Source organism: Pan troglodytes, chromosome 18 (genome assembly GCF_028858775.2).
Source record: "Pan troglodytes isolate AG18354 chromosome 18, NHGRI_mPanTro3-v2.0_pri, whole genome shotgun sequence".
NCBI classification, from domain to species: Eukaryota; Metazoa; Chordata; class Mammalia; order Primates; family Hominidae; genus Pan; species Pan troglodytes.
Window position 1 is genome coordinate 79394515 of NC_072416.2, and position 15157 is coordinate 79409671.

General features: G+C 46.8%; 1 protein-coding gene across 5 annotated transcripts in view; it reads left to right on the plus strand.

The window, feature by feature from the left end:
- The first annotated feature begins 5254 nt into the window (after positions 1–5254).
- Positions 5255–15157, plus strand: part of BCO1 (beta-carotene oxygenase 1) — a 52663-nt gene continuing 42760 nt past the window's right edge. For 3 of the 5 annotated variants that reach the window (XM_016930232.4, XM_016930231.3, XM_016930233.4), the window contains exons 1-2: positions 5256–5644; positions 12160–12288. In XM_016930232.4, the coding sequence (XP_016785721.1) occupies positions 5581–5644; positions 12160–12288 (193 nt within the window). In that variant the 5' untranslated portion in view covers positions 5256–5580. Of the gene's footprint in view, positions 5645–12159; positions 12289–15157 lie in introns of all 5 variants that reach the window. The other 2 variants (XM_063797862.1, XM_016930229.3) reach the window with 2 other exon arrangements.

Below are 15157 nucleotides of genomic sequence, written 5' to 3' on the forward strand. Positions count from 1 at the left end.
GCAGAAGTGTCTTCCCTTACACATTGTGACTTAATGATATTGTTACGGGCTGAATTGTGTTCTGTAAAATTCATACATTGAAGCCCTAACACCCCATACGGCAGAATGTGACTGTATTTGGAGATAGGGTCGTTAAAAAGGTGATTAAATTAAAATGAGGCCATTAGGTTGGCCCCTGATCCAATATAACTGGTCTCATTACAAGAAGAGGAAATTTGATTGGGCACAGCGGCTTGTGCCTGCAGTCCTAGCTACTCAGGAGGCTGAGGCAGGAAGATGGCTTGAGCCCAGGTGTTTGAGACTGTAGTGAGCTATGATTGCACCACTGCACTCCAGTCTGGGCAACAGAGTGAGACCATGTCTCTTAAATAAATAAATAAAATTTAAAAATGAAAGAAGAGGAAATTCAGACACACCAAGAGACACCAAGGATGTGCGCACAGAGAAAGATGATATGAAGACACAGCAAGAAATCACACCTGCTTCCTTCATCTCCCAAACAACCTGATACCTTGTTTTTTTTTGTTTGTTTGTTTGGTTTTTTGTTTGGTTGGTTTCGCTTTTTTGAGACGGAGTCTTACTCTGTTGCCCAGGCTGGAGTGCAGGGGTGCAATCATAGCTCACTGCAGTGTCAAACACACCTGGCTGGAGTGGTGGGATCTCAGCTGACTGCAACCTCTGCCTTGCCACTTCAAGCAATTCTCCTGCCTCAACCTCCCCAGTAGCTGAGATTACTGGCATGTGCCACGATGCCTGGCTAATTTTGTATGTTTAGTAAAGACGGGGTTTCACGATGTTGGCCAGGCTGGTCTTGAACTCCTGACCTGGGGCAATCCGCTCATCTAGGCCTCCCAAAGTGCTGGGATTACAGGCATGAGCCACCGTGCCCAGCCAAAACTGATACCTTGATCTCAGACTCCTAGCCCCTAGAACTGTGAGAAAAAAAAATTCTGTTGTTTAAGCCACCCAGTCTGTGGCATTTGTTATGGCAGCCCTAGCAAACTTACACAGATATCTATTGTTATGCTTAATTTATTACCACCATTAGTTTTTTTTGTGGGGGTTTTTTTGTATGTGGTGTTTGTTTGTTTGTTTTGAGATAGGGTCTCTGTCGTCCAGGCTGAAGTGAAGTGGTGCAAACATGGCTCACTGCAGCCTCAAACTCCCTGAGCTCAGGCGATCCTCCCACTTCAGCCTCCCAAGTAGCTGGGACCACAGCTGTTTGCCACCACCACCACTGCCAGCTAATTTTTCTGTTTTTCATAGAGGCAAGGTCTCGCTGTGTTGCCCAGGCTGGTCTCAGACTTCTGACCTCAAGTGTTCCATCAGCCTCAGCCTCATCCTCCCAAAGTGCTGGGATTACAGGTGTGAGCCACCGTGCCCGGACTCCATTTGTATTTTAAAAAACCTTTATCTTACTATCTAACTGTCCCTTGGGTGCAGTTGGGACCTGGATAAGAGAGCTTGCCCTTTCTCTGATATAAGAATGCAGTGACACCAACCCAAGACCCAAGACTGGTCCTCTCAGGGCCCATCCACCCATTACTTCATTCAGTAAAAATCCTGCAGACACCCATCATGCGTTGGAGCTGTGTAGAATTGTCAGAGTAAGTACTTTGAAGTCGGGCTGCCTGGCTGTGCCTCCTAATTTGAGCTGCTCCTCACTTTGAGACCGAGGGCCAGCAAGTTATCTTCCCTGTACTCTCTGACCTTGAGAATGGTGGTAGGAACACACATCTCATAGGACTGTGTAAGGCCAGGGTGAGCCAGTGCAGGTAAACTGCTCAGTTGCTTTTCTGAATATGCAAAGATTGACAAGAAGGGAGAGCACAGTCATGTTTTGACTCATATATATATATATATATATATATATATATACATACATATATATAAAATTATTATTTTTTTTTTTTTGAGACAGATTCTTGCTCTGTTGCCCAGGCTGGAGTGCAGTGGTAGAATCTCAGCTCACTGCAACCTTCACCTGCCAGGTTCAAGCAATTCTCCTGCCTCAGCCTCCCAAGAAGCTGGGATTACAGGTGCACACCACTATACCAGGCTAATTTTTGTATTTTTAGTAGAGACGGGGTTTTACCATATTTGCCAGGCTGGTCTCGAACTCCTGACCTCAAGTGATCTGCCCGCCTCGGCCTCCCAAAGTGCTGGGATTACAGGCTTGAGCCACCGCACCTGGCATGTTTTCACTCATATGGTTTTGTTGTAACCCTTCCAACAAGCCCTGTGACACAGATACTGCCACCCCCATTTTGCCGAGTGAAGTGAGGTTCAGAGAAGTCACGTGACAAAAGCTGCAGAGTTGCTGAATCTTAGAGCTGAGGTCCAAACCCAGGTCTTCTGACCTCTAAGCCCTGAGCTCTTTCTTGCACCCTGGTGGTGTCGTTTTTTTCCCAGAGCCCTTAGAGTATGCCAGACATTCCCATGTAATCCTCACAAGAACGCAGCTTCCACAAGCTAGGAATAAAGAACTCTGACATGGATACACGTGTTTAGACCACACAGCGGGATAAACTGGCAAGTTATTGGAGGTCTTACTGGAAAGGTGGTTCAAAGGGAAATGCCCTCTAAGAGAATGGGAGGAAAAGGTAAAGGCATTGTTTGGTAACTGTCTGAGACCAGGTGCTTTTGCTAGACCCTATACAATAGGCTTGAGGTGCTAATATCGTTATGCCTCACTTTATAGTTGAAAAAAAGGAGGCTCAAAGAGGGTAGAATGGCCCAGACACACAGAAAATGAACGAGCTGGCCAGGCGCGATGGCTCACGCCTCTAACCCCAGCACTTTGGGAGGCCAAGGCGGGTGGATCACTTGAGGTCAGGGGTTTCAGAGCAGCCCGGCCAATACGGTGAAACCCCATCTCTACTAAAAATACAAAAATTAGCTGGGGATGGTGGCGGGCACCTGTAATCCCAGCTGCTTGGGAGGATAAGGCAGAAGAATCGCTTGAACCCGGAAGGCGGAGACTGCAGTGAGCCAAGATCACGCCACTGCACTCCAGCCTGGGTGACAGAACGAGACTCCATCTCAAAAAATATAAAAGGATGAGCTGTAATTTTTTTTTTTTTTCTGAGTTGGAGTCTCACTCTGTCACCCACGCTTGAGTACAGTGGCACCATCTTGGCTCACTGCAACCTCCACCACCTGGTTTCAAGTGATTCTCCTGCCTCAGCCTCTTGAGTAGCTGGGATTACAGGTGCCCATCACCATGCCCAGCTAATTTTTGTATTGTATTTTTAGTAGAAACGAGGTTTCACCATGTTGGCCAGGTTGGTCTTGAACTCCTGACCTCAGGTGATCTGCCTGCCTTGGCCTCCCAAAGTGAAGGGATTATAAGCATGAGCCACCATGCCCAGCCAATCAGCTATAATTTGAATTTAGTTTCAACTCAGGCATGTAGCATCTTTCCTCTGGGTCAGGTCTTCTCAACTCCTGCTGCACACATGTAGGTACTTTTTATTATTATTTTTTATTATTATTATTATTTTGAGACGGAGTCTTGCTCTTTCGCCCAGGCTAGAGTGCAGTGGCGCGATCTCGGCTCACTGCAAGCTCTGCCTCCTGGGTTCACGCCTTTCTCCTGCCTCAGGCTCCCGAGTAGCTGGGACTACAGGCACCTGCCACCACGCCCGGCTAATTTTTTGTATTTTTAGTAGAGACGGGGTTTCACGGTGTTAGCCAGGATGGTCTTGATCTCCTGACCTCATGATCCGCCCGCCTCTGCCTCCCTATGTTTTATTTTTGAGATAAGGGCTTGCTTTGTTGCCCAGGCTGGAGTCCAGTGCTGCTATCACAGTTCACTGCAGCCTCAACCTCCCAGACTCAAGTGATCCTCCCACCTCAGCCTCCCAAGTAGTTGGGACTACAGGCACGCACCACCATGCCCAGCTAATTTTTTTTGGTAGAGACGGAGCCTCAATATGTTGCCTAGGCTGGTCTTAATTCCTGGGCTCAAGTGATCCTCCCGCCTTGGCCTCCGAAAGTGCTAGGATTACAGGTGTGAGCCACTACACCCGGCCAACATTAAAAAAAAAAAAACCGATGGCTGAGATCCACCTTCAGAGATTCTGCGTCAGTGGGTCTGGAGTGAGGCCCAGCACTGGTACATTTAGTACTGCCAACCAGGTGATTCCAATGTGTGCCAGGGCGGAAGCATAGCCAGACCACACAGCTGTCAGGAATGAACGGCCCAAGGTGCTGGCATGTGCTCTCAGCCCAGACCGGACCATCATTATTCTCAGCTGGGTTGCATAAAGGCCAGTGCCACTGCCTTTTCTTACTCTACCCACAGAGCAAATGACTGGTTCTTTCTTTAAGCAAAATACGTTAAGATGAGTTCATTAACTTCAATCAGTGCATATAGCAACTTGAATACGAATTTCAGGCAATGGCAACACACGAAGATACACGAATAATAGGGAAGCTCAGATCAAATTCAGGCATTGTTTTGCCCTCTTGATAGGCCAGGAAGTTGAAGTTTCTTTTTTACTATTCTGTTTACTTATTTATTTTTTGAGACAGAGTCTCACTCTGTGGCCGAGGCTGGAGTGCAGTGGTGCCATCTCAGCTTACTGCAATGTCTGCCTCATGGGTTCAAGCGATTTTCCTGCCTCAGCCTCCTTAGCATCTGGGATTGCAGGCGTCTTCCACCACGCCTGGATAATTTTTGTATTTTTAGTAGAGACAGGATTTCGCCGTGTTGGCCAGGCTGGTCTCGAACTCCTGACCTCAAGTGATCCGCCAACCGTGGCGTCCCCAAGTGCTGAGATTACAGGCATGAGCCACCACTCCTGACGCGTCTTTTTTACTATTCTTTATAGTTTCTGAGAAAAACCTTTGGTTCCCGTTGTTATTTTTTAAATGGGTACATGAAACATTTTATGTCTCCTTCTTCCAAAAAGAAAATAATGAATTAAGTGGCTCTTTATGTATGATTATTAGAGGGGAGCATCGGGGCCTTTACTAAAAACAAAACAAAATGTAAAACCTTTCCCGTCTCTGCTGAAGGGGTTCCCTGCTGTGCAGCAGACATTCAATGATCACAGAGCTTAGCTCAACTTTCTCCTAATTCCCAGCACCTCTGATTCCCAGCATCTCTTCTTGTTCTGATCATAAACATCTCCAGCTCTTGGATTACGCCGGGCAACATAACAGGAGGCACTGAATTCTCTCTGCTTATTTAGAACCTAGCCTGAAGCAAGCTTTTTTTTTTTTGGTTAAGTCAAAAGTGAAACTGGAGAGGGAAAGCTGAGGGAACAATAAGAGGATTAAAGATTAGCTATGACACATGGCTTGGAAATTAACCTTTAACCAAACATCTTATAAATAACGCCAGCGCAGCTTCCCTCGTGAATGTAAAGAGATCCAGGGCTCTCGGAGAGGGACAAGTCAGAGCCAGCCAAAAAGGAAAAAGCAAAGGCAGAAACGGCATCAGGAGAGACAGAGATGTGAAGGAGGGAAGGAGCAGGAGAGCAGGAAGGAAACGCAGGAGGAGGGAGCATCTCCTGTGAACAGAGAGGAGCATCTGTTTGCTGTTAAAATCAGTCTCCCTCGGCACCCTGAGCGATGGATATAATATTTGGCAGGAATAGGAAAGAACAGCAGGAGCCTGTGAGGGCCAAAGTGACAGGTGAGCATTCTGATAAACACTGGGCTCTTTCTTCTATTTATTTTTTTTTTTTTTATTTTTTTGAGGCGGAGTCTCGCTCTGTCGCCCAGGCTGGAGTCCAGTGGCTTGATCTCGGCCCACTGCAACCTCTGCCTCCTGGGTTCAAACGATCCTCCCACCACAGCCTCCCGAGTAGCTGAGGTTACAGGCACCACCACCAAGTCCGGCTAATCTGTGTATTTTTAGTAGAGATGGGGTTTCAGCATGTTGGCCAGGCTGGTCTCGAACTCCTAGCCTCAAGTGATCCACCCACCTCGGCCTCCGAAAGTGCTAGGATTATAGGGGTGAGCCACTGCACCTGGCTTCTTCCTTGTGTTTAGATGGACACTATTTTTTCCTGATTATATAAGTAATACTAATTGTAAATTACTTTTGGAAAGTCTGGAAAACAGCACAGAGAGGGGACACATTTTCTGTGAAAATCTAGGTTTTCTTTTACACATTATAACTCCATTTGCAAAGGGAGGAGAGTCAGTCTCACTGTTCCCAGGAAAAAAGCACTGGAATGCCCCAGTGGGTACATAGACAATGGGATTAATCTGCAAACTGCTGCCTGTCTCAGATGCATGATGTATTTGTGCAAATGTATGCATTCTAAATTAGTTTCAAAATGCTTAGAGGAGCGTGCACGAGCTCCCACGCGTGCACATCCACCACGCACACTTGCAGGGGATTGCAGACGCTGATGTGATTTTCTCTCAGGAACTCACAGGTGTGAGCGCCTGCAGAGCCTATAGTAATAGGACCTTCTATCCTTTAAAGGCCCTGTGTCTCGCTTAATCTTTTATATCTCTTGCTTTTTCCTCCTCTTTTGAGTTGCCACTTTCCTGGTACCATCTGGACTCTAAAGGGCAGTTCCTGGTTCTGGACTCCCGGGTCCGCAGAGTGGTGCTCGCTCAGTTTTAAGAACAGCTGAGTCAGCTCAGCCTGCAGGCATTTTCATCTGCTAGATGGACTGGAATTGTTTATAAGGAGAGGACAACTGTGAGTGATTTTCGTGAGAACATCAGACTGAAGCTTTTCAACTGAGCAATAGCCTTGGGAGTCTTTTGAAACAAAAAAAAATAGCTTTTATGTATATTTTTTCCTGGTTACAAAGGTAAGGCACAATCTATAGCTATCAATCTGTATATATATATATAGCTGTATGTATATTAAATTATATATAAATTAATTAGGAGTGCAAATGAGAACATGGAAGGAAATAAAATCAGCTGTATTTCGAAATCTCTTAACCAGTATTAATATTTGGGTCTATTTCCTTTAACTTTTTAAAACATAGGTAGATCAATTGATAGATAACTTTACTATATTTGTAAACAGTTTTTCAAAAAGCAAATGTATACTATTACATTTTTATTTTTTTCTCAATTTCACTGTTCATCTGTACATTTTTTATTTTTTAAAAAGACACCCCAAGGCCAGGCGCGGTGGCTCACTCCTGTGGTCCCAGCACTTTGGGAGGCCAAGGAGGGTGGATCACTTCAAGCCAGGAGTTTGAGACCAGCCTGGCTAACATGGCGAAATCCGTCTCTACTAAAAATACACAAATTAGCCAGGCATGGTGGCATGCACCTGTAGTCCCAGCTACTCAGGAAGATGAGGTAGTAGAATTGCTTGAACCCCGGAGGCGGAGGTTGCAGTGAGCTGAGATCGTGCCACTGCACTCTGGCCTTGGCAAGAGTGAGACCCTGTCTCAAAAATAAATAAATAAATAAAAAACAGGCACCCCAGCCTGGCCAACCTGATATGGTGAAACACTGTCTTTATTATTTGGTTGGTGCAAAAATAATCGCGGTTTTTGCCGTTGGTTTCAATGCATTTTATTTTAATTTTTTTTTTTTTTTTTTTTTTTGAGATGGAGTTTCACTCTTGTTGTCCAGGCTGGAGTGCCATGGCGCGATCTCGGCTCACCACAACCTCCGCCTCCTGGGTTCAAGCGATTCTCCTGCCTCAGCCTCCCAAATAGCTGGAATTACAGGCATGCACCACCACACCCGGCTAATTTTGTATTTTTAGCAGAAACAGGGTATCTCCATGTTGGTCAGGCTGGTCGCGAACTCCCAACCTCAGTTGATCCGCCCGTGTTGGCCTCCCAGAGTGCTGGGATTATAGGTGTGAACCACCGTGCCCGGCCTGAAATTTTATTTTAAATAAAAATACAAAAATTAGCCAGGCGTGGTGGTGCATAGCTATAAGCCCAGCTCCTCAGGAGACTGGGCATGAGAATCGCTTGAACCCAGGAGGCAGAGGTTGTAGTGAGCCAACATCGCACCACTGCACTCCAGCCTGGGCAACAGAGTGAGACTCTGTCTCCAAAAGAAAACAAAAAGGCACCTATGATACCTACCTTTTCGTGCCCTGGAATATTTTGTACCCTTTACACCTCATGTTTAATGACTGCATGAAATCCTTGGAAATGTTAGAAAACATGAATTCTAGAACACGAGAGGCTGAATGAGCCCCAAAGATCAGCAGCGGTTCTCAAAGGGGTGGCCCTGGACCTGCAGCATAAGCATCACCTGGGTGCTGGGTAGAAATAAACACCCTTGGGCCCTACCCAGACCCACGGGGTCAGACACTTGGGGGGTGGAGCTCAGCAAGCTGTGTGTTCACAAGCCCTCAGGCGATTCCAAAGGTGAGAACCATTCCTCTACATCAAGCCTCCCTATTGACAGATGGGAAACTGAGGCAGAGGGGCAGTGACTTGCCAAGGCCAGGCAGCCTGCAGAGAACAGGCCTCCTGACTCTCCGTCCAGGCCTGGGTTGAGCCTAATCAGTTGGTGACATCCATGGGCAGACAGCTAACTAAAAAGTGTGCCTGGGTTGACATGTCCATGCAGGGAGCACATGCAAAGGTTTTGGCTTTGTAACTGGCTGTGCCGACACACGTGTGTTCTGAGACCTCTTTGGCAACTTAAGCATTTCCTGCCTCAGTATTCTTTTCTGTTTGATGAATGCAGCCTGGCACCTCCCACATAGGGTTGCTGCAACGATTAAGTAGTTTAATCCACCTAGAACACAGTGGCTGGTGGATGAATGCATAGAAGTGTTCTTGTCCTATCTAGGGATTTAATTATATTCTCAGATGCCTCTCTCCCTGCTCTTTCTCAAGCCTGCCCCCTCTCCTGTGCCCTGGGTGCCTGTGCCTGGCGCCACGATTATGCAGGTGCCCAAGGCAAGAGACTTGGCTTTTTTTTTTTTTTTTTTTTGAGGCGGAGTTTCACTCTGTCGCCCAGGCTGGAGTGCAATGGCGCAATCTTCGGCTCACTGCAATCTCCTCCTCCTAGGTTCAAGAGATTTTCCTGCCTCAGCCTCCCGAACAGCTGGGATTACAGGCACCCACCACCACACCCAACTAATTTTTGTATTTTCAGTAGTGACGGGGTTTCACCATGTTGGCCAGGCTAGTCTCAAACTTCTGACCTCGAGTGATCCACCCGCCTTTGCCTCCCCTAGTGCTGGGATAACAGGCCTGAGCCACCACGCTGGCCTTGGCTGTCATTTTTCAGTGCTCCACTGCACATCCCCCTGTATTTAGTCAAATAGAGGCCCATCAGTTCTGTGTCTTCCATCTATCTTTGTTCATCCATTTCTCTCCGTCCCCGTGGAATCCCCAGGTCCTCTCTCTGGTCTTCCTGCCTCTATCAGGGAATTTCCCAGTCCACACTCCACACCGTGGGTGGAGACAACCTTCGAAGCTCCAAGATCCTATTCCATTTATATCAGGGGTCCCCGACCCTCGAGCCATGGACCAGTACCAGTCTGTAGCCTGTTAGGAACCGGGCCGCACAGCATTACTGCCCGAGTTCTGCCTCCTCTCAGATCGGTGGCATTAGATTCTTATATGAGTGCAAACCCTACTGTGCGCGTGAACCCTGTCGTGAACTGCACATATGAGGGATCTAGGTTGTGCGTTCCTTATAAGAATTGACCCCTCAACCCCACCATCCATGGAAAAATTATCTTCCACAAAACCAGTCCCTGGTGCCAAAAAGTTTGGGGACCACTGATCTATATGGAATCCAGAACAGGCAAATCCATAGGAATGTAGATGGGTGCCTGCCAGGGGCTGGGGGTAAGGGGAAAAGAGGGAGTGACAGCTAATGCATAAGGGAGATGTCTTTTTGGAGTGATGAAATGTTCTGGAATTAGGTGATGGTTGCACAACGTTGTGAATACACTGGAACCCCCTGAACTGTACACTTTAAAATGATGAGTTTTATCTCAAATTTTTTTAAATTGCAGAAAATATCTGGTCCTGTCCTTCCCTATTATAACCATCAAAGGTGCCCCATTCTTCTGAGGGTTAGATCAGGACCCTTAGTGTGATCCTGTTGACCTTTGTCCCCTGGCCCCTGTTATTTCTGCAGTTTCATTGCTTACAATTTTCTTGCTTGAAAATGACGGTCCAGTCTTACTGAACAGCTTGCCTATCTCCTGGTCTTGATCATTCATACATTCATTCATTCATTCATTTATGAGACGGAGTCTTGCTCTGTCACCCAGGCTGGAGTGCAGTGGCGTGATCTCAGCTCACTGAAACCTCCCCCTTCCAGGTTTAAGCAATTCTCCTGCCTCAGCCTCCAGAGTGGTTGGGATTACAGGCACCCGTCATCACATCTGGCTAATTTTTGTATTTTTGGTGGAGGCGGGGTTTCACCATGTTGGCCAGGCTTGTCTCAAGCTCCTGACCTCAAGCGATCTGCCTGCCTCGCCTCCCAAAGTGCTGGGATTCAGGTATGCCTCACCATGCCCAGCCTTCTGGTTTTGATCTTCTTGTTTTGGGTTCCTCCAGAGGCAAGAATTCAAGGCTAAGTGGTTTATTTGGCACGTGATCCCAAGAAACATCAGGAGGAACTCAGGGAAAAAGAGAGAAGGAAATCAATAAATGGGGCATTGTCGAGCCATTGGCTGCTGAGGCCATTGGAGCTAAATCCCCTGGGCATGATGTAAAACATGCCTCTCGTGATCCCAACGGAGGGCAAGGCAACGGCGGGATTTGTCCCCCAATTCTGCATCCATCACTGGGTGAGAGCAGCTTCCAGGGGCATTACCTATCCGAGGTGCTTCCTGCTCTTCCTGCATGTAGGCAAAACCTGCCCCACCCGCAGTCAGAACCAAGCACTCAGGCAGGGAGCTGCAGGCTTTTGCAGAAAGCAGCCTGTAGGAAGAGACGAACGCTGAGGGGACTTGGGTGGAGGCACCAACAGCATTTTCTGCAGCACCCTGCCTCTAGAGCAGGGCTGTCCCCTAGAAAGAGAACCTATGCCACACGTGCACTTTTAAATTTTCTGGTAGAAACATTGAAAAAAGTCAAAAGAAGCAGGTGAAATTATTTCAATGGTATATTTTAACACAACAAATCCAAGATATTATCAGTTCAACATGAAATCAATATTTAAAAAATTGCTAATGAGATGGTTCACTTTTGTTCATACTAAGTCTTTGAAATCTGGTGTATATTTCATTCTGATAGCATATGTCATTTCAGACCAACCACATTTCAAGTGCTGATAGCTACCATGTTGGACAGTACAGCTCTAGAATGTTCTTTCCTTTTGCCTTTGTGAGGCGAATACCGACTCTCCCTCAAGACTTAGCCAGGTTGCCTCCTCCAGGAAGCTGACCACACCCTCCTGCTCTCAGCCCACCTGAGGGCTGTTCTGTTTCACACAGAACCTTTTGCTACGTCTGTAGCGTTGCCCCTATCTTTTTTTTTTTTTTTTTTTTTTTTTTAATTTTTTGAGACAAGGTCTTGCTCTGTTGCCCAGGCTGGAGTGGAGTGGTGTGATCACTGCAGCCTGGAGCTCCCAGGCTCAAGCGATCCTCCCACCTCAACCTCCCAAGCAGCTGGGACTACAGGCATATGCCACCACAATGAGCTATGTTATTTTTTGGGTTTTTTTGACACAGAGTTTCACTCTTGTTGCCCAGGCTTTAGTGCAGTGGTACAATCTCGGCTCGCTGCAACCTCTGCCTCCTGGGTTCAAGTGATTCTCCTGCCTCAGCCTCCCGAGTAGCTGGGATTACAGGCGCTCACTACGACGCCCAGCTAATTTTTTGTATTTTTAGTAAAGGTGGGATTTCATCATGTTGGCCAAGCTGGTCTTGAACTCCTGACCTCAGGTGATCCACCCACCTAGGCTTCCCAAAGTGCTGGGATTACAGGCATGAGCCAACACACAACCAGCATTGCCTTGACCACAGTGGATCTTGGGTGTCTGTTTATTCATCCGTCTCTTAATGGTCAGGGGGCAATTTGAGGACAGGGACAGTGTCTCCATCTTGGTATCCTTAGTGCTAGCCAACTGCCCAAAACATTATACACTTTCTGGAAATGACTGTAGAATAAACGAACAGATGCAAGGAGTGGTACTGGTACTACAAGTCTCAAATTCCTTTCCGTGACCATTTCTTCCAGCATTTTGGTTTGCAGGTGGAAACGAGAAACTAAACATTCTCTCTTTTCTCAGGCAAGATTCCAGCATGGCTGCAGGGAACCCTGCTCCGCAATGGGCCTGGGATGCACACAGTTGGGGAGTCCAGATACAACCATTGGTTCGATGGCCTTGCCCTGCTCCACAGCTTCACCATCAGAGACGGTGAGAACACCCACGAGTGTGCTGCCACTGCTGCAGCAAAGGACCCCAAATGCAGTGCCTTAAAACAGCACAAATTTATTCTTTTAGGGACTGGAGGTCAGAAGTCTAAATCGGCTCTCACTGAACTGAAATCAAGGTGTTCATAGGGCCACATTCAGTTCTGGAGGCTCTAGGAAAAAAATTCACGTTCTTCCCTTTTCTGTCTTCTAGAAGCCGCTTTCCTTGGCTTGTGGCTCCATCTCTGTCTTTTTTTTTTTTTTTTTCCCCTGAGATGGAGTTTTGCTCTTGTTGCCCAAGCTGGAGTGCAATGGTGCAATCTTGACTCACTGCAACCTACGTCTCCCAGGTTCCAGTGATTCTCCTGCCTCAGCCTCCTGAGTAGCTGGGATTACAGGCATGTGCCACCATGCCCAGCTAATTTTTGTACTTTTGGTAGAGACGGGGTTTCGCCATGTTGGCCAGGCCGGTCTCGAACTCCTGACCTCAGATGATCCGCCCACCTCGGCCTCACAAATTGCTGGGATTACAGGCATGAGCCACTGCGCCCGGCCTCCATCTCTATCTTTAAAATAGCAGCAGAGCATCTTGTCTTGCCATCTCTCTCTCTCTCCTTCCATCCTCACACCTCCTCCTCTGACTGACTTTCCTGCCTCCCTCTTATAAGGACCCTTGTGATTACATTGAATCCACTCAGATAATCCCTATTCTCCCATCTCAAAATCCTTATTCACATCTATGAAGTCCATTTTGATATGTCAGGTCACACATTCAACAGGTTCTAGGGATTTAGATGTGGAGATATTTGTCAGGGGTACATTATTCAGCCAACCACAAGCACAGACTTTCCTAAAAAGGAGTCCAAGGTTCTTTTTCAAATAGTTAATCTTGCAAAATAATATACATCCTCAATCAGGTAGGCAAGAGCAGGTGGAAGAGTACAGGAATCAGACGTGCCTAAAGTTGAAACAGGAAATGGACAGAGCTGGTAGCTGGGCGCAGTGGCTCATGCCTGTAATTCCATCACTTTGGTAAGGCCGAGGCAGGCAGATCACTCAAGGTCGGGAGTTTGAGACCAACCTGGCCAACATAGCGAAACCCCATCTCTACTAAAAATACAAAAATTAGCCGGTCATAGTGGCACACACCTGTAATCCCAGCTACTAGGGAGTCTGAGGCACGAGAATTGCTTGAACCCAGGAAGCAGAGGTTGCAGTGAGCTGAAATTGTGCCACTGCACTCCAGCCTGGGAGACAGAGCCAGACTTTGTCTCAAAAAAAAAAAAAAAAAAAAAAAAAAAGGAAGAGTACAGAGCTGGAAAGAGCAAAGCATATATTGCCCATTAAGCAAGAGAGAGCCAGACCACTTACACAATAAGCTGAGGGGTCTCCCTGAGTGGAAAGGGAAATGGCTAAATATAGGGCATCACAAATAAGGCAAATTCTGAGTTCAGGTGTCTGGCTCATGAGGTGGAATGTAAATTCTTTGCTGTTGGCCATTGAGCCAGTTTATGCCACAAAATCAAGAGCTGAGTTCTTAAAGAGGTCCAGGATGGATTTAGCGGGCTTCGAGTCACACAGTGGACAGATTTGTGTCCAAATGCTCCAGGCTTTCCAAAATTTTTCTTTAATTCCTGTGTTCTAATGTGGTCAAACTGGGATCATGTTAAGTCTCTCAGCCTCAGTTTCCTAATCAGTAAAATGAGCTTGTTCATCCTCCCCTGGAGAGCTGTTGGGATCATTGGAAGTACTGGACGTTCTAGCAAGGGCCTGACACCTGGTAGATGCTTAATAGATTAAAAATCACCATTGACCAGGCACAATGGCTCATGCCTGTAATCCCAACACCTTGAGAGGCGGAGGCAGGAGTGTCGCTTGAGCCCAGGAGTTCCAGACCAATCTGTGCATCATAGTGAGACCCCATTTCTATTTTATTTTATTTTATTTTTTATTTTTATTTTTATTTATGTTTTTGAGACAGAGTTTTGCTCTTGTTGCCCAGGCTGGTGTGCAATGGTGCAATCTCAGCTCACCACAGCCTCCACTTCCTGGGTTCAAGTAATTCTCCTGCCGCAGCCTCCCAAGTAGCTGGGATTACAGGGATGCGCCACCATACTCAGCTAATTTTGTATTTTTGGTACAGATGGGGTTTCTCCATGTTGGTCAGGCTGTTCTCAAACTTCCAACCTCAGGTGATCTGCCCACCTCGGCCTCCCAAAGTGCTGGGGTTACAGGCATGAGCCACCACGCCCGGCCGATCCCATTTCTATTTTAATTTATTTTAAAAAAATAATTAAACATAAAAATAAAACCCACCATCACTATCTGTGGCTTTGAATCCCAGCTCCACCATCCTAGCTAACATGCACCTAAACTGTGTAACTTTGGCCAAGGTACTGACTCTGTCTGTCTCAGTCTCTTCTGTAAAATGGACATATCAATAGCGTATCTCATGGAGCTGCTATTAGATCTAAACGAATGTGTAAAGAGCTCTGTATTATGTCTCGTGCACAATACCTGCTCAATAAGCATTTGTTCTTAATTTCATGTAACTACTGGCCAGTCACGATGGCTCACACCTGTATTCCCAGCACTTTGGGAGGCCGAGGCAGGTGGATCACCTGAGATCAGGAGTTCGAGACCTGCCTGGCCAACATGGTGAAACCCCGTCTCTACTAAAAATACAAAAAATTAGCTGAGCGTGGTGGTGAGCACCTGTAATCCCAGCTACTTGGGAGGCTGAGACAGGAGAATCGCTTGAACTCGGGAGGCAGAGGTTGCAGTGAGCTGAGATCACACCATTGCACTCCAGCCTGGGCAACAAGAGCGAGGCTCCCTCTCACAAAAAAAAAAAAAAAAAAAAAAAAAAAAAA